At 41.6% G+C, this 26,373-nt stretch overlaps 1 protein-coding gene across 1 annotated transcript; it reads right to left on the reverse strand.

Annotated features, from left to right (window-relative positions):
• Positions 1-2,586: 2,586 nt before the first annotated feature.
• Positions 2,587-8,435, reverse strand: LOC139377301 (proenkephalin-A-like). The gene is made up of 2 exons (XM_071120317.1): positions 8,298-8,435; positions 2,587-3,947 (listed from the first exon to the last, which is right to left on the reverse strand). Exons 1-2 carry the CDS (start codon positions 8,433-8,435, stop codon positions 3,414-3,416), a joined length of 672 nt encoding a protein of 223 aa, XP_070976418.1. The 3' UTR covers positions 2,587-3,413.
• Positions 8,436-26,373: the final 17,938 nt, after the last annotated feature.

The raw sequence follows: 26,373 nt of genomic DNA on the forward strand, positions 1-26,373 counted from the left end.
ATGAGGCTAGTAGCATCGTGTCTCTCCATTGAATACAGGCGGCTGACGTCAACAGCCCTCATCGAATATTCAAAAATGATTGGGAGCTAGACAGCTTGTTGCTTTGTGGACAACGACTCCCATTGTTAGGGCACAGAGACTTGTATCTTGTCAGTATATCCATGTTCTTTGTCAAAACTCGAGCTCTGGAACTACACAAGGAATTGTGGGATTTATTGATGTTTGTCATTCACAAGTGCCTGCAGACTATATTTTACAACATTATTTCGATAGTTTCTCTTGTAGAATGTCAAAACATTAATTTCCACACAAAAAATGACCGACTACATAATCACATGGTACATAACAATTCAAATATTCTGAAGCATAGACCTAATGTGAGATTAATGAGGGTTGACAAGACATTCAATTAATAAGAATTGATTAAATTCATATCATATTTTTTATAAATATAATATTGTATTTTCCCTATATTCTTTTTTTTTAAATGTACATTCCAAATACAAACTTATACATGCAAACAACAACTTACATACACACACAAACAATGACTACATCTCATCTGCCCAGACCCCTATGCTCACACCACCATCCCTATTGCCTACATTATTGTTTGAAACTTGGCCTTAAATTATACCAATTTGTTTTTCTCAGTCACCCATAATATTTCAATAATGAATCATTAGATTTTTCCATTGTGTCAATGAAGGCTGATTGATTGACATTCACGTTTTTAGTATATGTCAAGATGAGTGATATATAGCCTTCATGTACCTTTATTTAACCACGCAAGTCAGTTAAGAACAAATTCTTATTTACAATGACGGCCTCCCCCAGCCAAACCCATTCGATGCTGGGCCTCCCCCAGCCAAACATATACGATGCTGGGCCTCCCCCAGCCAAACCCATACGATGCTGGGCCTCCCCCAGCCAAACCCATACGATGCTGGGCCTCCCCCAGCCAAACCCATACAATGCTGGGCCTCCCCAGCCAAACCCATACGATGCTGGGCCTCCCCCAGCCAAACCCATACGATGCTGGGCCTCCCCCAGCCAAACCCATACGATGCTGGGCCTCCCCCAGCCAAACCCATACGATGCTGGGCCAATTGTGCGCCACCTTATGGGACTCCCAATCACGACAAGATGTGATACAGCCTTTATTTTGTTAAAGCCACATCAGTGTAGATTAAGAGGAGGAGACAGGTTAAAGAAGGCTTTTTGTGTCAAGAACTTCAACGCTGTTCTTTTTTAAGTTCAACAGTTTCCTGTATGTATCAAGAATGGCCCACCACCCAAAGGATATCCAGCAAACTTGACACAACTGTGGGAAGCATTGGAGTCAACATGGGCCAGCATCCCTGTGGAATGCTTTCGACACCCTGTAGAGTCCATGCCCCGATGAATTGAGGCTGTTCTGAGGGAAAAGGGAGTGGAGAGCGGGCAACTCAATGACAGAGTTAATTAAGAAATGAACATCCCATCATGCTTAGGTTCATGTATTATTTTGGCTACCTTAGAAGAATAGATCTCAGTGACTTTTAAAGAGCGGTCTCAAAGGAGCATAGGTGGTTTTCTGTTTTTCTGTGTGTGTGTGTGTGTGTGTGTGTGTGTGTGTGTGTGTGTGTGTGTGTGTGTGTGTGTGTGTGTGTCTGTCTTCAGATCTCAACCCAATTGAACACTTATGGGGGTTTCTGGAGCAGCACACGAGAAAGCGTTTTTCACCACCATCAACAAAACACCAAATGATGGAATTTATCATGGAAGAATGGTTTCAGACACTTGAAGAATATATGTCAAGGTGTATTGAAGCTGTTCTGGCGGCTCGAGGTGGCCCAACGCCCTATTGAGACACTTTATTTAGGCAGTTACCTGTATTTATACCACAGCATAGTTGAATACTAGTTTCTGATTGGCTAGAAGGGCATTATAGAATGGACATTAAGTAAGGAATAATCAACGAGGGGATATGCGTTCCATGGAAAGTGTGTTCACGACGTGCTAGTGGAGTGGAACTGACCTTCCACGGAGTTGCATTATATTCCAGAGAACCCATAGAGCCTCGAGTTGATTATCCCTTTTATACCATGACTGCATGTAGAAATGTGTTCAACATCCACTGAAGTAGCTAGCAAGTTTACTAGTTAGCTACAGTAGTTGCCGTGGTAACTAAACAAACAGACTTGCTAGTTTAGCTAACCAAACCATCAGTCCTAGCTTGCTATTATGAAAATCGAATTCAACAATACCAATATTCTATTCAATTCGACTTTTGCTTTTAGGTTTAAGTTAAGCAAAATATCAATCAGTGAAGTTTTGGTAGTCTGAGACATTGGGGAGCTAAGAAACTAAAAACTGTTAATATTTTGCGCTCACTTGAGCAATCTGTATAAAAAAAAGATAGACATAGGGCTGAGTGAAGGTGAGTGAATGCGTCAAATAAATACAATCCTCACCATTAACACCAGAGTTATTATCTCAGGTGGGCTTGGCAGAGTGAGGCAGGAACATTTCCCAAGCAGAAAAACACATCAAACAGCCAGTGGAGTCCACTTATTTTTGCAGGATACATGGGTTTATTATGTTTTGTACAACTAATTGGTCTGAAATGCTGCTCTGTTCTCAATAGAAAGAAGAAAAAATGAGGGCATTTATCGACTGAAAGCAACATGTTTCAACATCAGCATACTGGGATAAGTGTGAGCACTGTGGAAAGAGCAATATGGTTATTATAATAACAATGAAAAGCGACCGACACACTGCCATTAGATGGATAACTACAACACACGGGTATAGCAGTACTTAGAGTAGGGTACCTCCATGTTCCAACAACAAAGCAGATAACATTGATGGGCCCTTCAGTTCCAAAGACCAAACCATCAATGGGAAGGCCACAATAGCCTTCTCCCCCATAGGTACAGCCTTCTGTGAGACTTTGTGGTGGAAATGGAAGCTTCAGAAAATGTTCTATGGCCACTTAAAGGGATAATTAACTTTTTTGAAGCTGTAGCTTATTTTAATCTTAACTCGCCAGGAGAGTCTGGCCATTTCTAAATAACCAACTAACAAACTTAAAAATAGTTTGGATGACAGTTTTTAAGTGGAAACTCAACTAACATTTAAAAAAAAGTTAACTATCCCTTTAAAAACCAATGGCAAGACAAAGGGAAAGAAAACAAACAGGTCATGCCACGATTTGTTTTCCACACATGCCCCAGCCTCGTACACCACAACGAACACAGGTTATTTTATAAATAACCAAAACCATAAAACATACAGTACTCTTTTTTTTGTCACATTATACCCAATCAAACAAAAAGCATGACAGTGAAGCTCTACAACGGAACAAGAATGGATAATCTAATCAACATTGAGAGTCCAGACTCAGGAGAGGTTGGAGGAGGGGCCGACCCCTAGTCCATGAATCCTCCATATCTCTTCTGTATTTCAGCCAGGGGGGAGTCACCCTGCTCCCCCTCCCAGGAGCGCTTCAGGAGACCCCCCTGGTTCTTCTGATCCTCCAGCCACTCAGGCCTTCCCACCCTTCTCATGAAGCCCCCGTAGCGCTTCTTCAATGGCCTGCCCACCCCCCCCAGTCCCCCCAAGTCCCCCCCTCTTCTCACGTAGCCCCCATAGCGCTTGGCCACTTCCTCATCCCTCTGGCCCTCAGCCTCTGCATTCAGAATCTTCAGGATCTCCAGACTGATGTCCTCTTCCTCAGCCACCGGGCTGTTTTCTCCTCCCTGCACTCGCCCCTCTACGGGTGAGCGCCTCCTGATCATGAACCCCCCGTAGCGCTTCATGAAGCCGCCATACTTCTTGGCCAGTTGGTGCTGCTGACCCTGCACCTCTTCCTGTTTGATGTCATCTACCTCCTCCAATAGGACGTCTCGGCAGAGGCGGAGCTTCGTGGTGTCCAGGCTGCCCTCACACTCTATTGAGCATGTCTGTAAAGACAGGAAGGGAAGAGGAACCTCAAAACACAGAGGTGGCTCAGCGGCTCACAAACCCATACCATACTGGAAATCTAGTTTCATTGGAGACTTGTCTCTATCAAGGGGCTCATGGTACACAGCCGTGAAGCAGCAATGGCAAGAAAAAGTATGTGAACCCTTTGGAATTACCTACATTTCTGCATAAATTGGTCAAAACATTTTAAGTCACAACAATAGACAAACACTTTGTGCTTAAACTAATAACACACACGTTATTGTATTTTTCTTGTCTATATTAAATACATAATTTAAACATTCACAGTGTGGGTTGGAAAAAGTATGTGAACCCCTAGGCTAATGAACTCTCCAAAAGTTCATTGGAGTCAGGAGTCAGCTAACCTGGAGTCCAATCAATGAGTCGAGATTGGAGATGTTGGTTAGAGCTGCCCTGCCCTATAAAAAAAAAACACTCACAACATTTGATTTCCTATTCACAAGAAGCATTGCCTGATGTGAACCATGCCTCAAACAAAAGAGGTCTCAGAAGACCTAAGATGAAGAATTGTTGACTTGCATAAATGTGGAAAGGGTTACAAAAGTATCTCTAAAAGCCTTGATGTTCATCAGTCCAGGGCAAGACAAATTGTCTATAAAAGTTCCTCACTGTTGCTACTCTCCCTAGGAGTGGCCGTCCTGCAAATATGACTGCAAGAGCACAGAGAATGCTCAGTGAGGTTAAGAAGGATCCTAGAGTGTCAGCTAAAGACTTACAAAAATCTCTGGAAAATGCTAACATCTCTTTTGACGAGTCTATGATACGTAAAACACTAAACAAGAATGGTGTTCATGGGAGGACACCATGGAAGAAGCCACTGCTGTCCAAAAAAAACATTGCTGCACGTCTGAAGTTCGCAAAAGAGCACCTGGATGTTCCAGTGTGCTACTGGCAAAATATATTCTGTGGGCAGAGGAAACTAAAGTTGAGTTGTTTGGAAGGAACACACAACACTATGTGTGGAGAAAAAAAGGCGCAGCACACCAACATCAAAGCCTCATCCTAACTGTAAAGTATGGTGCAGGGAGCATCATGGTTTGGGGCTGCTTCGCTGCCTCAGGGCCTGGACAGCTTGCTATCATTGATGGAAAAATGAATTCCCAAGTTTATCAAGACATTTTACAGGAGAATATAAGGCTATCTGTCCGCCAATTGAAGCCCAACAGAAGTTGGGTGATGCAACAGGACAATGACCCAAAACACAGAAGTACAGTGCCTTGCGAAAGTATTCGGCCCCCTTGAACTTTGCGACCTTTTGCCACATTTCAGGCTTCAAACATAAAGATATAAAACTGTATTTTTTTTGTGAAGAATCAACAACAAGTGGGACACAATCATGAAGTGGAACGACATTTATTGGATATTTCAAACTTTTTTAACAAATCAAAAACTGAAAAATTGGCCGTGCAAAATTATTCAGCCCCTTTACTTTCAGTGCAGCAAACTCTCTCCAGAAGTTCAGTGAGGATCTCTGAATGATCCAATGTTGACCTAAATGACTAATGATGATAAATACAATCCACCTGTGTGTAATCAAGTCTCCGTATAAATGCACCTGCACTGTGATAGTCTCAGAGGTCCGTTAAAAGCGCAGAGAGCATCATGAAGAACAAGGAACACACCAGGCAGGTCCGAGATACTGTTGTGAAGAAGTTTAAAGCCGGATTTGGATACAAAAAGATTTCCCAAGCTTTAAACATCCCAAGGAGCACTGTGCAAGCAATAATATCGAAATGGAAGGAGTATCAGACCACTGCAAATCTACCAAGACCTGGCCGTCCCTCTAAACTTTCAGCTCATACAAGGAGAAGACTGATCAGAGATGCAGCCAAGAGGCCCATGATCACTCTGGATGAACTGCAGAGATCTACAGCTGAGGTGGGAGACTCTGTCCATAGGACAACAATCAGTCGTATATTGCACAAATCTGGCCTTTATGGAAGAGTGGCAAGAAGAAAGCCATTTCTTAAAGATATCCATAAAAAGTGTCGGTTAAAGTTTGCCACAAGCCACATGGGAGACACACCAAACTTGTGGGAGAAGGTGCTCTGGTCAGATGAAACCAAAATTGAACTTTTTGGCAACAATGCAAAACGTTATGTTTGGCGTAAAAGCAACACAGCTCATCACCCTGAACACACCATCCCCACTGTCAAACATGGTGGTGGCAGCATCATGGTTTGGGCCTGCTTTTCTTCAGCAGGGACAGGGAAGATGGTTAAAATTGATGGGAAGATGGATGGAGCCAAATACAGGACCATTCTGGAAGAAAACCTGATGGAGTCTGCAAAAGACCTGAGACTGGGACGGAGATTTGTCTTCCAACAAGACAATGATCTAAAACATAAAGCAAAATCTACAATGGAATGGTTCAAAAATAAACATATCCAGGTGTTAGAATGGCCAAGTCAAAGTCCAGACCTGAATCCAATCGAGAATCTGTGGAAAGAACTGAAAACTGTTCACAAATGCTCTCCATCCAACCTCACTGAGCTCGAGCTGTTTTGCAAGGAGGAATGGGAAAAAATGTCAGTCTCTCGATGTGCAAAACTGATAGAGACATATCCCAAGCGACTTACAGCTGTAATCGCAGCAAAAGGTGGCGCTACAAAGTATTAACTTAAGGGGGCTGAATAATTTTGCACCCCCAATTTTTCAGTTTTTGATTTGTTAAAAAAGTTTGAAATATCCAATAAATGTCGTTCCACTTCATGATTGTGTCCCACTTGTTGTTGATTCTTCACAAAAAAATACAGTTTTATATCTTTATGTTTGAAGCCTGAAATGTGGCAAAAGGTCGCAAAGTTCAAGGGGGCCGAATACTTTCGCAAGGCACTGTAAATCAACAACAGAATGGCTTCAACAGAAGAAAATACGCCTTCAATAAAGACATGAAAGCATATAATTGTTTGCGTGTTATTAGTTTAAGCAGACTGTGTTTGCTAATTGTTGACTTAGATGAAGATCAGATCAAATTTTATGAACAATTTATGCTTAATTCCAGGTAATTCCAAAGGGTTCACATATTTTTTCTTGCCACTGTATCGACTGGAGTGACAGTGATATATTTTTTTGCAATACAAAAGGCATATTTTACATATAAAGTAGTGTTTAATTAAACAATATTTAACAGGGGATACAACAAGTCAAATTCTGGTGCATGGAATACTCTTGGTGTGGCTGTTACTCTCGCCAATGTCGGAGAGACACGGTTGGATGTATGAACAAATTCATTCTATTTGCCAGTTCCAATGTGATGTTCATGCTCTACTCGTTTTAAGAGTCATTATATTGAAACAGATGGAAAGACACTTATCTGGTGCATTTTACCACTTTTTAGAATCACAGTTAATGAGACATGATGTTCCTGAAAGCCTGATGTTCCTCAAAGCCTACATCTTTAATGCCTCATAAACATGTATTTTTATGTCTGAGCTGTCAAAGCAGAAGAGAAGAGTGCTTTTGTATAGCCTACATATAATTCTAAATACATTATCTGATAGAAAATAACTTCTCATATGAATGTTTATTTTATTGGGGGTATTTGAATGATATGAAAATATGCTATCTACCAACATTTTTATTGAGGCTATATTGAACCACCAACATGCTCCCTGATGGAGCTAAAACATACTAAGGGCCATAAAGACAGGTTTGATGGAGATACTGAATTTATGCCATTGTGGTAAAATTTTAGACTTTTTGTTCGATGTTGAGCATTTGGGATAGGCCAGTACTATTGAATGGCTAATCAGACATGGATTCAGTCACTCCTCAATTGCCTTTAATAGCCTACATTTCAAGAATCGAAGTGACAAGGCTCCCATGAAATTGATGATGCGCAACAGTCTTGGTTTTACTACAGGCTACATGTAATAAATGAAACCAAATCCTCTTCTAATTTCAAAACTTCATGAAGCATGGCGAAAATAAATGCCTCGTGGTCTCATGTTGTCGCCAGTTAGACCAACAACACAAGTTGCAGCCTAGATTAAAATCCAACCGACATTAATCATTAATGTCATATTGATGCAATTGACATTATGGGTTGCCTAATTTAATTGGTATTACATTGTCTACGTGAATCAAAATACATGAAAAGGAGTTTAATAAAGTCGTGTTCCAAGGATACACGCACCTCATGGAATATTGCCTATCCATTGCTTATTTTGGTGACCAAAAAACACAGGTGCGTAACCTACTGCGCAATCTTTCCCTACGAAAAAGTTAGACGCGGGAAAAAGTATCACCCCGTTACTTTACTTGAAATATATGCTTTAAAACATGTCCAAATGTACTTGACCTACCAGAGTGGTAATCGCCGTCTGATGCCCCCGTAGACGGTTGAGGCAGAGCGCACAGTCCTTCTCGCAGTCTGCTCCGACCGTCAGCGCAAAATACGCACCGAGAAGCAGTATCCGTAGTGAGTTCCCCGGCACAGCCATAGACTAGAGAAAAGATTTTGGGCAGAGAAGTCAACACATATCATGGATTAGAATACGTTTGTGATTAAGAGTTTTACTTACTGTTAATTTCTCACGAAGTGATAAAACATGGACAATACGAAAAAGCCATGTATGTGCCCAAGTGGACACTAAATTAAACTGATGGTCTTCTTTCCAAAGTAACAAAGTTGCCAAGAAGAAACAAACCAAGAAAAGCCCATACTTGCCTCTGTTTTTCTGTTTAGTCCAAGTCCTGTTGTGTTGCTGTAGGAACTGTTGATTGTGAGGCTTTGTAACAAATATATTACCCTCTTGCCGTTAGAAAAAAAGCACTTGCGATTGAGCCAATCAGCTTTCTCTGAAGTCGCACAGCTGGACAAGCTTGTGGGTCACGAAGCCAAATACTCAGGAGGATGCTCAAAATGTATACTGAGTTAAGTATACTGCGTCTGAGTTAAGTTCATAACGCAATTTTTGTGTCTTGATAGGTATAAGTACTTCTCCAAAAACGTCATCATAATGTATCCAGTCGTCAGAAGAGAATTTCACGCATAAATGGTCGCAATTCTTTAGATTTATTTGACCTTAGATAATAGGATATTTGTGAAATTGTACTTTGACATGTATTATAATGTTCACTAGATAACGGAGATCAATAACATGACTTCTCAGTCATAAAACATGAGATGATGATCCTGATGCTATCACACTAGGTTCTGTCATAAGGTAGGGTGCTAGACATTGCAGCTGAGATATTCACAGACACACTCATCCTGCTCTGAGAGATTATATCACATAGAGCCAAGAGTTAGCAGCTGTATAAGATACTGAATATGCACCTACATAAAACATGAAAGTCCAGATGAATCATGAAGTTAATGTTTGATTGTGCATTAGCAATCTCTTCAGTCAATATATGTTTCACACAGGGATTTGTTACAAAAGCGTCCATTGAAATAGGTCTAACTGAGTCGTTAGAAAAAGTTTCCTTGCTGAATTTTCTTCTAGGAACCATATCTGTAGAACAGTCCTAGTCAGTCAAGGACTGATCGTTTTGTATTGGGCTGAATGTAGGCCATCATCTCTCTTTTAGTTAAAACTGTCTTGATACTGTTAACAGCCTTGATAACTGTGAAGATATTTGTTGGGAAAGAAGAGCTACAGGCAGATAAAGTTGAATGCGGTCAGTTGCCATAATGATGGTCTACAGCTGTCTGTCAGTGAGTAAACAGTCAAAAGGTAGAGGACAGGTTGGGAAGGAATTAAGCAATTACTTTCACCTCTGATGATTGCTGATGTTGCCTCTGTCTAGGGTATTAATAGACCTGAATACTATAGTTCATAGAAACCAGAAACCCTAGACCCACTCCAATTTGCATACCACCCCAACAGATCCACAGATGATGCAATCTCTATTGCACTCCACACTGCCCTTTCCCACCTGGACAGAAGGAACACCTATGTGAGAATGCCATTCATTGACTACAGCTCAGCGTTCAAAACCATAGTGCAGTCAAAGCTCATCAATAAGCTAAGGACCCTGGGACTAAACACCTCCCTCTGCAACTGGATCCTGAACTTTCTGACCGGCCGCCCCCAGGTGGTAAGTGTAAGTAACAACACATCTGCCACGCTGATCCTCAACACAGGGGCCCCTCAGGGGTGCGTGCTCAGTCCCCTCCTGTACTCCCTGTTCACTCATGACTGCACGGCCAGGGACGACTCCAACACTATCATTAAGTTTGCCGGTGACACAACAGTGGTAGGCCTGATCACCAACAACAACGAGACAGCCTATAGGGAGGAGGTCAGAGACCTGACAGTGTGATGCCAGGACAACAACCTCTCCCTCAACATGATCAAAACAAAGGAGATGATTGTGGACTACAGGAAAAGGAGGACCGAGCACGCCCCCGTTCTCATCGACGGGGCTGCAGTGGAGGAGGTTGAGAGCTTCAAGTTCCTTGGTGTCCACATCACCAACAAACTAACATGGTCCAAGCACACCAAGACAGTCGTGAAGAGGGCTCGACAAAACCTATTCCCTCTCAGGAAACTGAAAAGATTTGGCATGGGTCCTCAGATCCTCAAAAGGTTCTACAGCTGCACCAACGAGAGCATGGTTGCATCACTGCTCACTGCCTGGTATGGCAACTGCTCGGCCTCCGACCGCAAGGCATTACAGAGGGTAGTGCGAACGGCCCAGTAAATCACTGGGGCCAAGCTTCCTGCCATCCAGGATCTCTATACCAGGCGGTGTCAGAGGAAGGCCCTAAAAATTGTCAAAGACTCCAGCCACCCTAGTAATAGACTGTTCTCTCTGCTACTGCACGGCAAGCGGTACCAGAGCGCCAAGTCTAGGTCCAAGAGAATTCTAAAACAGCTTCTACCCCCAAGCCATAAGACTCCTGAACACCTAATAAAATGGCTACCCAGACCTATTTGCATTTCACTGTTGTATTCGGCGCATATGACTAATAAAATTTGATTTGATTTGATAACTGTGTTTAAAAAGTTAATCCTATTGAAGTGATATGAATGTGCACGCTGTTGTGTGAGGCAATGCCAATGATTATGCAGATAATGATATTGATGACGATGATAATGACGAAGGTGAGAATGATGGTGACAATGATGAAGACTAGTCCTGGTTGAGTCACAGTTTATGTAAACCCATGGTGCTATTACACCCACATTACAGCACTCAGCTCTCCTGATGAGATCGGCATGTCAGATGGCACCCGTAATAGCTGTTATTCCATATAAATGTGTTATTTTTCCTGCAGCAAGGGAAGCCAGTTGGCCAACAGGCTGGGTAGATGACATACCACTGTGCAACAATATGGCTTCCCATGTCCCCTGACTCCTGATGTAATTCTATTCTAGAACCCTAATGGAAGTGTCAGTGGTTGGATGGAATAATTTCAGTTTAGCTATTACCTTGTCGCCTACACAATTTTCTTTATAGTTTTTTTTTTCTTCAAAACTATGAACTACGTGGCCTCCCGGGTGGCGCGGTGGTTAAGGGCGCTGTACTGCAGCGCCAGCTGTGCCACCAGAGACTCTGGGTTCGCGCCCAGGCTCTGTCGGGAAGTCCGTGGGGAGACGCACAATTGGCCTAGCGTCGTCCGGGTTAGGGAGGGTTTGGCCGGTAGGGATATACTTGTCTCATAGCGCACCAGCGACTCCTGTGGCGGGCCGGGCACAGTGCGCGCTAACCAAGGTTGCCAGGTGCACTGTGTTTTCTCCGACACATTGGTGCGGCTGGCTTTCGGGTTGGATGCGCGCTGTGTTAAGAAGCAGTGCGGCTTGGTTGGGTTGTGTATCGGAGGACGCATGACTTTCAACCTTCATCTCTCCCGAGCCCGTACGGGAGTTGTAGCGATGAGACAAGATAGTAGAAAAAACAATTGGATACCACAAAAAAGGGGTAATTTTTTTTTTTAAATACAAGCTTAGTCTATAAACACAATTGAAATGGTCATTCCCTTATTTTTGCAGTTTGTGTGTAATGTGAAAGTCCACTCCAATCCAGTGATATCTGATTTCTAAACTAAATACAATGTAGCTCAACCGTGCGTGATGTGTGTGCGCCTAAACATTAATAGTGTAATCCTTGTTAAGCCATTCACAAAAATGCCCACTGTACAAACAAACCATCCCCGATGATGACTACTAATATTCAAACACATCCCTGTTTACAATACAACATGTGTTCACAGCATCACAGGAAATGATTATCCTGGCAACACAGCTTCTAGGAACCTACTCAATATGAGAAGTCTATTAGTTATGGGAAACAAATACTCTGTGTGCGTTCCACATGGCGCCCTATTCCCTATGTAGTGCACTACCTTTGACCAGGGCCCTCTGGTCAAAAATAGTGAACTATATAGGGAATAGGGTGCCATGTTGGACGCATCCAGAATGACATCATGATAAACAAGATCAGATATCAGTTTTGACTGCATATCCTGGATGCTGAGCCATATGATGAGGTTTTGCGGTTGTGAAACCATTAGGATTTAACCAATCCTGTGTCATGTTGCATTTGATCATTGTGATCCCCTTTTTTAGGTGTATCTGTAGTATTAGCTGGAACAACAATTCCCCCTCCTTTTATAAGCTACTGTCCATCTTTGAATTGTGGGCTTTTACGTCAAAGAGACCCTAGTACTGGTCTCTGCTCTATGCTGCCGCTGTCATACGATTTACATATGTAAAATGATCAAATTACTCATCTGATTTAAAAACAAAACTCTGATGGGAATGATAGGTTGTGTTATATGCCCACACATTGTAAATGTCAACCTTTGTTTTCTCATCATAATTTTCATTATTTTCATCATGTTCATCTCTTTCTCTCTTTCCAAATTGCTGTATGCCATTGTCGAATGCTACATTGTTATCAAAACAATGAAAAGATGCATCATCCTGTTTCTGAGAAAGAGCCTGTTACGTACACTGTGCAGTATGTGCATGAATGTGAATAAAGGATCTTTGTTAGGGTTTAGAACATCAATTCCAGAATCTAGATTATACCCTTTCTTTATTTCTGTCTATAGGTCCCTGTCACCCTCTTCTCTCATTACCTCAGTAACTTTGATTATTAAAATCAGGCCATAGGTAGGCCATTATTCAGTATTCACACTTTATGATTAAATAAGCTAAAAGAACAATAAACACAGCGTCTCTTGCAATTAAACTGCCAGACAATAGTCAGGCTCTAGTAAAGTGCAGTGATGCGCTGAGCAAGCAAACCTTTAATATTCTCCCATATTCAATTTCCTGCGATGTGAGAGAAGCAGGGGGGGTTCAACCTGGTAATGACTGTGTAGGTAAGACTAAAGCATGGAGAGATGACAGGAGAGTTAATAGGTAAGACTAGAGCATGGAGAGATGACAGGAGAGTTAATAGGTAAGACTGGAGCATGGAGAGATGACAGGAGAGTTAATAGGTAAGACTGGAGCATGGAGAGATGACAGGAGAGTTCAATTTCTGTTTAGGTAAGACTAGAGCATGGAGAGATGACAGGGTAGTTACATTTCAATGTTGGTAAGACTAGAGCATGGAGAGAACCCTGGCTCTCTCTCACACACACACACACACACACACACACACACACACACAAGAGACTGCAGGCTGCATGTAGGGAGTCAGGTGCACTCTAACATTTACGTAGGCCTGCTGAACTGTATGGAGTCCCAATGCCAGAATATTGGTTCATTTGAGTTCTTTATTGCCATTACACTAGTAGCTACACATGGATGTTCTAGAGTTGTATGAGTTGCACTCTCTGACTCCCTCTGACTAAAGACAAACAAGACAGATGAACTCTACCCTTCCACCCCAATATAGTACAGTACAGAGGAGACATATTGTCATCCCTGTTTGGTTTGCATGTTAAATAGGGCACACGGTTGAAGTATTCACTATCTTCATCAGCAAAGTGCTTGGCTCAAGAGTAACTGTTTTTCCTGAAGAGAGTTTTTACTATAGATGCGTCATATAATTAGTCATCAAACGGCCTGTTCTATCTAATCAACCACTCTGCACTGTTCCCCTGCCCGGTGTTGAATAGAATATGATCCTCTCTTATTACTATAATGGTAACTTAAAGCTGCAATCAGCAGTAGAAACAACAACAAGGCTTTTTCCCCTGCCCATATTTAGTTAAAAAACTGAGGGATGGGGCTGGAGAAATGTAACCACTCAAAGTCATAGACGGAGTTATGGATGCAAGCACTAACCACCCATGATATCAACATTAGAGTTTGAATCATGTTTTGAGGCTATATGGTGTTTGTTTACATTTACTTTGTTTACAGACATTGGAGTAAAACATGCTTATATTTTGAGTTCTGATAGGGTACAACAGTTGAACGTAAACTCATGCAGCATTTTTTATACGTTATATTCTTTAAAACTCAATGGGTACATATCATGAATTTCTAAATCCAAAAATGAATGTAGCAACTGCTGATTGCCCTTTTAAATGTCCTGAAAACAATCAATTTCTATCTAAGGCGGATGATTTGTATAATTGCAGTCTTAATAGGAACCTTATTTAGTTATACCTTAATGTACTAATTCAAAGTTCAACATTTACATAAAAGAGGGGACAATAACAAATCTGCATGCGTACAGGACACAACTGTGTAGGCTTTACGTTTGGGTCACCGCAGAAGATAAGGGAAAGTGAAACACTTCATTAACAGAAAGAACATGGTTAAGGGGGATGCTTAAACAGAGTCAGCACGAGGTCCTGTGTATTTTTCATCTAACTGCCTGTTGAAATTCAGACGTTGATTTAGAGTCTAGACTCCAGAGCTTTGTCCTAGTTTGAAGAGATATATTCAGCAATAACCCACTCAGTAATGAAGGAATGTCAACGTGACTTACTGACTGATTCAACTCCCCCACTCTAACAGAATGTGAAACCAAGATGCCATTTGAGTGAGAAGGGAAGGATTCGATTTTTGGCTTTGTTTTTTAAATCCTGAAAATCTATTTGGGGTCAGCCACACTTCGAGACAGTCTGTGGCTTTGCTGAAGGTTTTTCAGACACACATCTCACTCATGTATTATTCAATGTTGGGACATTCAATAATTTTTTCAAGTTCAGGAGGGTCATGGACACCGAAATACATAGGTATGGATGGCTAACATACATTTATTTTACAATTACACACAATCTAGAAGACTCCAAATGCACTCTCACTCAAGCTTTATAAGGACAAACCATCAAAGAAACAAATCTGTTTCAATGAATAAACATTCTACAAATCAATAAAAGCACAGAAGCATGTTGTTTGTTGGGATCCATCAGTAATATCCCAGCTACTTTCATCAGGCACAATAGTGCTTTGATATGAAATGGTTTTGTTGGGTCATTTGATGTCAAACTGTAGTAGATGTTACCCATTGTCCCTCTCCTTGTTCGGGCGGTGTTTGGCGGTCGACGTCACCGACCATCTAGCCATCACTGATCCATTTTTCATTTTCCATTGGTTTTGTCTTGTCTTCCATCACACCTGGTTCCAATCCCATCAATTACATGTTGTGTATTTAACCCTCTGTTTCCCCTCATGTCCTTGTCGGTGATTGTTTGTTGTATGTATTGGTGCTATTATTTTCTGGTGTGCGACGTGTTTTGTACCCACATTCATTATTTTTGTATATGTTGGTTTTGGGAGTTTGTGAGCACTTACTAAACAACTCCGTATATATTAAGTTCGTTGTCCTGCGCCTGACTTCAAAATCAAATCAAATTTATTTATATAGCCCTTCGTACATCAGCTGATATCTCAAAGTGCTGTACAGAAACCCAGCCTAAAACCCCAAACAGCAAGCAATGCAGGTGTAGAAGCACGGTGGCTAGGAAAAACTCCCTAGTAAGGCCAAAACCTAGGAAGAAACCTAGAGAGGAACCAGGCTATGTGAGGTGGCCAGTCCTCTTCTGGCTGTGCCGGGTGGAGATTATAACAGAACATGGCCAAGATGTTCAAATGTTCATAGATGACCAGCAGGGTCGTATAATAATAAGGCAGACTTCCCTGCCACCAGCACCACCCATTACACCCATTGTGTCATCTCTCTTGTTTCTGCTGGACATTATCTGCTATACATGTAGGCTAGCTAAGGGATGATTGTCAGTGTAGCATTACACTCTACCCATGTTTTATGCTAAATGTATTGCCATGGCCATTGGTTCAGGGAGAAATTACAGTGCAATCGGAAAGTATTCAGATCCCTTGACTTTTTCCAAATTTTGTTACGTTACTGCCTTGTTCTAAAATTGATTAAATAAAAAATACAAATCCTCATAAATCTACACACAATACCCCATAATGACAAAGCAAAAAAAATGTTTGCAAATGTATTAAAAATAAAAAACAGAAACACCTTATTTACATAAGTATTCAGACCCTTTGCTATGAGACTCGAAATTGAGCCTGGGTGCATCCTGTTTCCATTGATGATACTTGAGATGTTTCTTGATTGGAGTCCACCTGTGGTAAATTCAATTGATTGGACATGATTCGGAAAGGCATATAAAGTTCCACAGTTGCCAGTGCATGTGAGAGCAAAAACCAAGCCATGAGGTCGAAGGAATTGTCTGTAGAACTCCGAGACAGGATTATGTCAAGGCACAGATCTGGGGATGGGTACCAAAAAACGTCTTCAGCATTGAAGGTCCCCAAGAACACACTGGCCTCCATCATTCTTAAATGGAAGAAGTTTGGAACCAACAAGACTCTTCCTAGAGCTGGCCGCCCGGCCAAACTGAGCAATCGGGGGAGAAGGGCCTTGGTCAGGGAGGTGACCAAGAACCCAATTGTCACTCTGACAGAGCTCCAGAGTTCCTCTGTGGAGATGGGAGAACCTTCCTGAAGGACAACCATCTCTACAACACTCCACCAATCAGGCCTTTATGGTAGAGTGGCCAGATGGAAGCTACTCCTCAGTATGGTGAGTCCAGTGAAGCATGGTGGTGGCAGCATCATGCTGTTGGGATGTTTTTCAGCAGCAGGGACTAGGAGACTAGTCAAGATCGAGGCAAAGATTAACGGAGCAAAGTACAGAGAGACCTTTATGAAAACCTGCTACAGAGCGCTCAGGACCTCAAATTGGTTCACCTTCCAACAGGACAACGACCTTAAGCACACAGCCAAGACAATGCTGGAGCGGCTTCGGAACAAGTATATGAATGTCCTTGAAGGGCCCAGCCAGAGCCCGGATTTGAACCCAATCGAACACCTCTGGAGAGACCTGATGATAGCTGTGCAGCGATGCTCCCCATCCAATCTGACAGAGCTTGAGAGGATCTGCAGAGAAAAGTGGGAGAAACTCCCCAAATACAGTTGTGCCAAGCTTGTAGCGTCATACCCAAGAAGATTCAAGGCTGTAATTGCTGCTAAAGGTGCTTCAACAAAGTACTGAGTAACGGTCTGAATACTTATGTAAATGTGATATTTCAGTTTTTTATTTTTGAACACATTTGCACAAAAACAATACTGTTTTTGGTTTGTCATTATGGAGTATTGTGTGTTAGATTGATGAGGATTTTAAAAATCTATTTCAGAATAAGGCTGTAACTTAACAAAATGTGGAAAAAGTCAAGGAGTCTGAATACTTTCCGAATGCACTGTATCCCAACTAGATTTTCAGATTTTCACACCTCAAAAGCAGTGTTTATAGAGTAGATAAGGGGTCCCCAGAGCCCACAATATCTGCTGCTTTCAGCTCTTGCCTTTTTAAAAGTGGTTGATTTAGACCTAAGAAATCAGACGTGTGAGCTCTTTGTCTAGTCTTAAAAACAGAATTGCCCATAATGCATCAAAGACGCAGGGGTCCGTACACCTCTGAGTGGATAAAACATTAAAACATGGATTTGAACCACTAACATGTCTTTAAATCTATATTTACATGCAACACCAAATTAGCAGAAGGCTCCACGTTTTCCCGGAAACAAAAGTAAACTTCTGTCAAGGCAAATCCAAATAGGGTGACCTTTATGAGATGAATTGGAATAGCAAGGGGCTACAACCTTTGCTTAAATGGGAACCCTCCTATATTAACCACTTTGACATTTGGTAAGGTTAAGTGTCCGTCTGAGCCAGAGACTGTCCACTGAGCTATGGCTGCCGGATAATTACCACACTGCATAATGAGCAATTACACTAAATGAAATTAACAAAAGCACCGGTCAGTCATCATATGGATGTAATTATCATCATGCCAAGCCGTGCAGCCTAATTGTTTGCATAACTATTAAGTGTAAAATAAATATTTGTTTAGATACTTTTCGTAAATATATTGAGCGCTAATTGTAAGTATTCATTAGGTCTGAGTGTAAAAAATATATATAATTGCTCCTGAAGTATGTGAACCAACTCAGAAATCTAACCTTTCTTGATATCAACAGTGTCTAATCATCAGGGATCCAATAATAAAATTGTTTTTCAAAGATGAATAACGACAAACAACATTGTTGCCTAAGTGTTTTTGTTTTAGAGCAATTTACCTGAAAGGTACAGATCAATGTTGTTCTCAACTGACCAAGGCAAACAGGTATAGATGTGGGATCTTAATTTGAGCCAGTTTGCTACAGCAGGAAAATAATCCTGCAGCAACAGGAAATGTGATTTATTTTTGTGGGTTATAATTCATGGACCTTTTTGTAGGGGTTGATAGATTTTACGTCAGGGCATATCAGGTCTGAAATGTCAAATTTTGGAAGCTTTTTAAAACTCAAATACACAGCAAGTTTGCAAAATTATCAGATACAAAAGATTGATCAAATGAATATCCTACATCGGTGAATGTGTATATGAGCTATGAGTAATGACAGTCATCCTCATCTCGGAATGAGACCTGTCAAACGGAACTATGGATTTAAATAAATCTTCTATCAAGAGTGATTGGGCTAAAAAACTTCACAGAACATTTCTCTATTCATTTATACACATGTAATTGCTGGGTTTGCTTTCTGCAGACTCAGATGACTACGTTTCTCGATCTCCTCCATCTTTTCACCCACTGTTTGAATATATATGAAGAGGACAATCTGTCACTGCTTTCTGTCTCTCAAATAGGTCCAATTACTGAAACCCCAAGACAAGACTTGATGTCTTAAGCACAGCCACCATCCATTTATTTCCCAGTTTGCACATCGACAAAGACAACTGACATATGTACCAAGACTGAAGGGTTCTTGATAACGCATTCCACTATCAATTTAACACACACAAAAAAAGAATTGTGTTTGAATAACAGTGATTATGGCTAGAGTCTGATTTCTTATTTTAAATGGAACATAGGGCAGAGAACATCATTCTGCATATTGTTACCATCTTTTGACCGGACACAACAAATTCAAGAGGTGGAGGGTGAACTCTTAAAAAAAAGGTTATATCTAGAACCTTTCCACAGGTGGTTCTAAATGGAACCAAAAATGTTCTTCCTGGAACCCAAAAGCATTCTTTAAAGGATTCCCCCACGGGGACAGCCGAAGAACCCTTTCAGAACCATTTTTCCAGAGTGCAGATAATGGTAGAAAACACTTCTAAGCCCACCTACAAGGCTGAGTGCAAAGTGCATTCTGGAGAGGATCTTTGGTTTGGCCAGTAGGTCAAAAGGACCTGTGATGCACTGAGGAGCCATACTAATCCTCTCCAGAGAAAACACATGCATTTTCAGACAATGATTAATGACATGAGTAAAATATAACGTACAGTGCCTTGCAAAAGTATTCACCCCTTTGCCATTTTTCCTATTTTGTTATCTTACAACCTGGAATTGAAATAGATTTTTGGGGGATTTGTATCTTTAGATTTACACAACATGCCTACCACTTTGAAGATGCAAAATATGTTTTTATTGTGAAACAAACAAGAAATAAGACAAATAATAATAATAATAATTGAGCGTGTATAACTATTAATTTAGTTATAGAATTTGCAGGTAAAATGATTGGCTATAGGTCTAGTCCACTGGTTTAACATGGCCAGCCAGCTCCACTTACTTTATTTACTTTGAAAAACAAACACTTGTATATTACTTCAGTGTATTTTTCTGACTGACAGACCTGTACCATGATACCCCCCCTCAACTCGCTCCCACTATCTCAAGACAAACCTATTGTTATGATCACTTCACCAGAATGCACTTGATACCTACCTCAATCCAGTGGAGGCTGCTGAGGGGAGGACGGCTCATAATCCTGTCTTGAATGGAACGAATTGAATGGCATCAAACAGATAGAAACTACGTTTGATGTATTTGATGCCATTCCACCTATTCCGCTCCAGCCATTCCCACGAGCCCATCCTCCCCAATTAAGGTGTCACCAACCTCCTGTGCCCCAGTCACTCCAGTACAGTGTTTCTTGCTTTTATTTCCTTCTTTTTTCTGTTGTTGGGAAACAGCTCGCAACTTCGCAAGTTAAGCATTTCACTGTATTGTTTTACACCTGCTGTATCCTGTGCATATGACAATAAAACGTTGAACTTGACCTTTGAACTTTGATACCCACTGTGCTGAGAGGGGCTGAGGGTGGGTGGTGCCACTCAAGGCGGTAGGTTGCATGCTGAGAGAGGCTGTAATGTAATGTCTGCCACGCCACCTTTGAAGTCCCATTCTTCAGAGTGATGGGACGAGGCCTAACGCTCTTCTATCACTCTTCAGCTCCTTCTTTCTCCCTCCCTCCCTAGAGTCCTTCTCCTGTGTTATTCACTGTGCCTCCTCTCTTCACTCACTCTAAACCATAGAGATATTCCTTCAAGATGAAGAGACCTCAGGGCTTCCAGAGCACCTAATACACTGAACCTTCTGATGTGCTTTATTGATACGTAAAACTGACAAGGCATAAAGCTTCTCAACAGAGCTGAGATTGACAGATTTAGATTAATAGTATATCGGCAAAGTGCATATAGTGAATTCCATTCTTGTACTTTTAGATGTGTGTGTATTTGTTTTGTTAGATACTCCTGAACTGTTGGAGCTAAGAACACAATCATTTTGCTACAACCAAAATAACATCTGCTAAATATGTGTAATGCTACCCAACACATTGGATTTGATTTAGGCTAAACTAAATGTTTAAATATAGATTTTTTCTGATATTAGTAGTGGAACATAGTCTCCCTTGGCAGAGAGGTTGCCTCCCACAATGTTCACAATGTTCCCTAGGTCTGTGATATCTGGGATTAAGTTGGACATAACAGGTCTTCACTACACAGTTAGAAGTATTTGTTTCAAACTATTGAAATGCACACGCAATGGGACTATGGGGAGACAATTTGCTACAGGAAACTGGGGTTCCACTGAGAAGAGGAAGGTAATTAAGCAGAGTGGTAATCTGGCTCAGACAACACTGAGTCAACTAACAGGAGTTTGTACAAAACACCCACCCTGGATACTTCCACACACAGACCACAGATTAACAAAGGAAAGTAGGCTTATCACTGTCCGTTTGCGGTCTTAGTGAGATGGTGGAATGTTCTAGACTAGTGATAATGATTGGCATTGCCAACAACAAAACACTTACCAACAAAGAACAGCCAAATGTAAGTAAAAATATTTAAACATAATATAACAAAAGTATAACTGGTTATAGGTCCAATTTACATTGAGAGATCCACATTTGCAACAACATTACACATCATATACACTACATGACCAAAAGTATGTGGACACCTGCTCGTCAAACATCTCATTCCAAAATCATGGGCATTAATATGGAGTTGGTCCCCCTTTGATGCCAAAACAGCCTCCACTCTTCTGGGAAGGCTTTCCACTAGATGTTGGAACATTGCTGCGGGGACTTACATCCATTCAGCCACAAGAGCATTAGGGAGTGGGCACTGGTGTTGGTGTTGGGAACTGGTGTTGGGCGATTAGGCCTGGCTCACAGCTGGCGTTCCAATTCATCCCAAAGGTGTTTGATGTGGTTGAGGTCAGGGCTCTGTGCAGGCCAGTCAAGTTCTCCACACTGATCTTGACAACTATTTCTGTATGGACCTTGCTTTGTGCACAGGGGCATTGTCATGCTGAAACAGGGAAGGGCCTTCCCCAAACTGTTGCCACAAAGTTGGAAGCACAGAATAATCTAGAATGTCATTGTATACTGTAGATTTATGATTTCCCTTCACTGGATCTAAGGGGCCCGAACCATGAAAACCCATTTCATGACGCTCCCGACAAACAGTTAATGTGCTGAGGTTCCTTCCAAGGGCAGTTTGAAACTCAGTAGTGAGTGTTGCAACCGAGGACAAACGATTTGTACACGCTACGTGCTTCAGCACTCAGAGGTCCCGTTCTGTGAGTTTGTGTGGCCTACCACTTCGCAGCTGAGCTGTTGTTGCTCCTAGACGTTCCCACTTCACAATAGCAGCACTTACAGTTGACTGGGGCAGCTTTAGCAGAACAGAGATTTGACGAACTGACTTATTGGAAAGGTGGCATCCTATGACGGTGCCACTTTGAAAGTCACTGAGCTCTTCAGTAAGGCCATTCTACTGCCAATGTTGGTCTATGGAGATTGCATGTCTGTGTGCTCAAATCTATACACCTGTCAGAAATAGGTGTAGCTGAAATAGCCGAATCCACTCATTTGAAGATCTGTCCACAAACTTTCGTACATATAGTGTATATTTCAAAATATGGTATCCCCAACTAGATTATACATGTGAACAAGTGATCCTCTTACGTATGAAGAAGGATGGTACTTGCGAGAGACAATAGGCGGACAATGGACAGGGTAGCCTAGTGGTTAGAGCGTTGGACTAGTAACCGGAAGGTTGCAAGTTCAAACCCCCGAGCTGACAAGGTACAAATCTGTCGTTCTGCCCCTGAACAGGCAGTTAACCCACTGTTCCTAGGCCGTCATTGAAAATAAGAATTTGTTCTGAACTGACTTGCCTAGTTAAATAAAAAATCAAGTTATCTTTTAAGTGGGCAGCAGGTAGCCTAGCAGTTAAGAGCGTTGGGCCAGTAACAGAAAGGTTGCAGATTTAAATCCCCAAGCAGATGAGGTGAATAATTCTATATACTGTAAAACAACTGTTAAGGATGTACTGTGGCATAGCACTACTAGTACAAATGGCTTTGACCATAATGTACATTACAATCCTGCTGGAACCCTGTTTCCTATATCTTGTGAGTCCACTTACTTTGGTCTCGTAAAATACATGAGTTCACTCAACTTCTCCAGAATCCTTTGCTTTGTACCTTTCAGGCATGAACTCAGGGTGGGTTTAGTCTCCCCATCTGCTTCACAGCACATGCAGATGGTTTGGATAATTACTACACTATATGCCTGAGGAATACTACTCATTGAAGCATATATTCTACGCCAACCTCTTTCTTACTGTCTATCTGTCTATCTGCATTTCTGTCTATCTGTCTATCTGTATTTCTGTCTATCTGTCTATCTGTCGTTCTAGCTGTCTTTCTGTCTATCTGTCCTATCTATCTGTCATTCTATCTGTCATTCTGTCTATCTGTCGTTCTATCTGTCTTTCTGTCTCTGTCTTTCTGTCTATCTGTCGTTCTCTGTCTTTCTGTCTACCTGTCCTATCTATCTGTCATTCTGTCTATCTGTCGTTCTAGCTGTCTTTCTGTCTATCTGTCGTTCTCTGTCATTCTGTCTATCTGTCTTTCTGTCTATGTGTCTATCTGTCTTTCTGTCGTTCTGTCTGTCTTTCTATCTATCTATCATTCTGTCTATCTGTCTCTGTCTATCTATCATTCTGTCTATCTGTCTTTCTGTCTATCTGTCTTTCTGTCTGTCGTTCTGTCTTTCTATCTATCTATCATTCTATCTGTCTTTCTGTCTGTCTGTCTTTCTATCTGTCTTTCTGTCTTTCTTGTTTCCTTATCTCCATGTGTATGTGTCTCTCTCTCATTTACACAATCTAAAACTAGATCGACCACACAATCTAAAACTAGATTGACCAATATCTCTTTATGGTTCCTCCCTATGAACAGCAAACAGCAGCACAGGAGGAAGTTAATTAACAGTTACAGTGAGGGACCAATAAAGTGAAGAACAGGCAGTGTCACCTGTCCGATTATCATCTCCAAACGTGTAGCCAGGCACATTCAAATGTGTGTTTTGTCACTATCTGGGTGGCCTCCACCTTTGCTTAGCCTGTGAGGATGTGTAAATGTTTATTTAAAGAAAGGATGACATCATCTCAACTATCAGGCCGGGACAATATTCAATTAAGCACGGTTACAGTTTTTCTCAGTCGCTTTGGTGCATTTCTTAGATCAAAAGTGCAATTCTTGATTCTACTTGTACAAATTCCAAATCATCTAGTCACTTGTGCACATCATTAAAGCAATTTCTTATTCCTTTGAACAAATTGCAATTGATAATGTACAAGTGGCAGCTTTTTTCTACATTATCAATTGCTCATGTCATGTTGATCAAAATATAGTAGATGGTTCTCTGTTGAATAGTCTTACCCCTCAAAACATCTAGGCATTAGTTCCTTGCATAAGCCATTACATGCAAAATGATTGAACTATTTGTCATAAACTGTCAAGCATAGTTTTACACATTTCTATTAGACCTTTTGTACAAAAACGTGAATTGATGAATCGTGCAGGTGAAATTGACCCTCACTCATGAAGGAATGTAAAGTGTTAGTTCAACCAACAATCAACCAGTTGTCTAAATTGCTCAAAGGTGCATCTCATGAAGAATCAATTGGCAAGCATATATAGACAGACCACAACACAGAGTTGCAATTTTCCAATAATAGATGGACCAGGAAACAAACAGGGTCAAAAGCCAAGAGGAGGAAGAAGAGGAGCAAGGATGCGTGGTGGAAGGCAAAACAGAGGAAGAGGCAGAAGAGGACATAGGTGCATATCTGATGACATAAGGGCCACTATTGTAGACCATGTTGCCTTACAATGGCTGAGGCGGGTCGAAGGGTGCAGCTGAATATTGGGAGATCAACCGTGTCCTCAATAGTTAAAACGTTTAGAAGAGATAACAGGTCTGTCCACCAATGTACAGTGCACTGTTACTGTATATAAGCAGTATACTGTATACTTCCTACAATGCTTCATATTACAGTAGTCCACTTGTATTTCACAGCATACAGAAATATACTCTATACAGATACATACTGCACCTTACATGCACCCACCCACCTGCATGTTTTACAGTAAAATGTGTGTTCGCATAGTTTTTGTCTATGTGAAAGTGTGCGATGCATCACTGCATTTTTCCCCACATAGGACTGCAAGATTACCTCAAACCGGTGGCAGAGGACGCCTTTTCACACCTCAACAGGAGGAGGCTATTTGCACCATGGTCCGTGCAAACAATGCCATGAGACTCAGGGAAATACAAAGGACCATTATAGAAGACAACGATGTCTTTGAAAACATCCATACGGTTAGCATCTCAACCATCGACAGGGTGCTGCATAGAAACCAGATGAGTATGAAACAGCTGTACCGTGTACCATTCCAAAGAAATGAGGACAGAGTTAAGGAGCTACGGTACCAGTATGTACAGGTAAAACATATATCTATGTAACTACTTTACAGCAACATTTTATAGTGATACATAGTACAGTAAGCATAGACTGCACACATTTCCATTGCTGTGGAAGGAACATGCAATATATGTACATTTTATGTCACTCTTCCTTACCAAAACAAATTCAACTGTGTGTTCTGGGATATAGCGTACAATGGAGTTGGAATCAAGTGAACCCTCTCACAACTTTGTATACGTGGATGAGGCTGGCTTCAACCTGACCAAATGCAGAAGGCGGGGTCGGAATATCATCGGTCACAGAGCTACTGTGGATTTGCCAGGCCAATGGGGAGGAAATATCACCATGTGTGCTGCTATTTCGGAGCATGGTGTCCTAACCCATATCCCCCTTATAGGGCCATACAACACCCAGCATCTACTCAACTTTTTAGAGACTCTCTACAGGGCTCTCATCCCTGATGATGAGAGGGGTCTGTTTAGAGAGGATTTGCCAAAGTATGTGGTCATTTGTGATAATGTGAGTTTCGATCAAACATCATAAGGCAATGGTTTGTGACCCACCCGAGGATGCTCATAGAATTCCTCACACCTTATTCACCATTCCTTAACCCAATTGAAGAGTTATTTTCAGCATGGAGGTGGAAGGTGTACGATCGTCAGTCACACACACAGATGACCCTGCTGGCTGCAATGGATGCAGCATGTGAGGACATCACAGTAGACGCCTGCAGAGGATGGATAAGGCATTCCAAAAGATTCTTCCACGTTGCATTGGAAGGGAAAATATCCGGTGTGATGTGGATGAGAATATGTGGGCCGACAGACAGGAACGTCTGGATGTGTAGAGACAGCACAGCAGTGCTGCGGGCAAAGTTGTGCCTTAGGGGTGGTTTCCTGTGTTTCTTTCTAAT

This window comes from Oncorhynchus clarkii, chromosome 20, assembly GCF_045791955.1.
Source record: "Oncorhynchus clarkii lewisi isolate Uvic-CL-2024 chromosome 20, UVic_Ocla_1.0, whole genome shotgun sequence".
In the NCBI taxonomy this organism is placed as follows: Eukaryota; Metazoa; Chordata; class Actinopteri; order Salmoniformes; family Salmonidae; genus Oncorhynchus; species Oncorhynchus clarkii.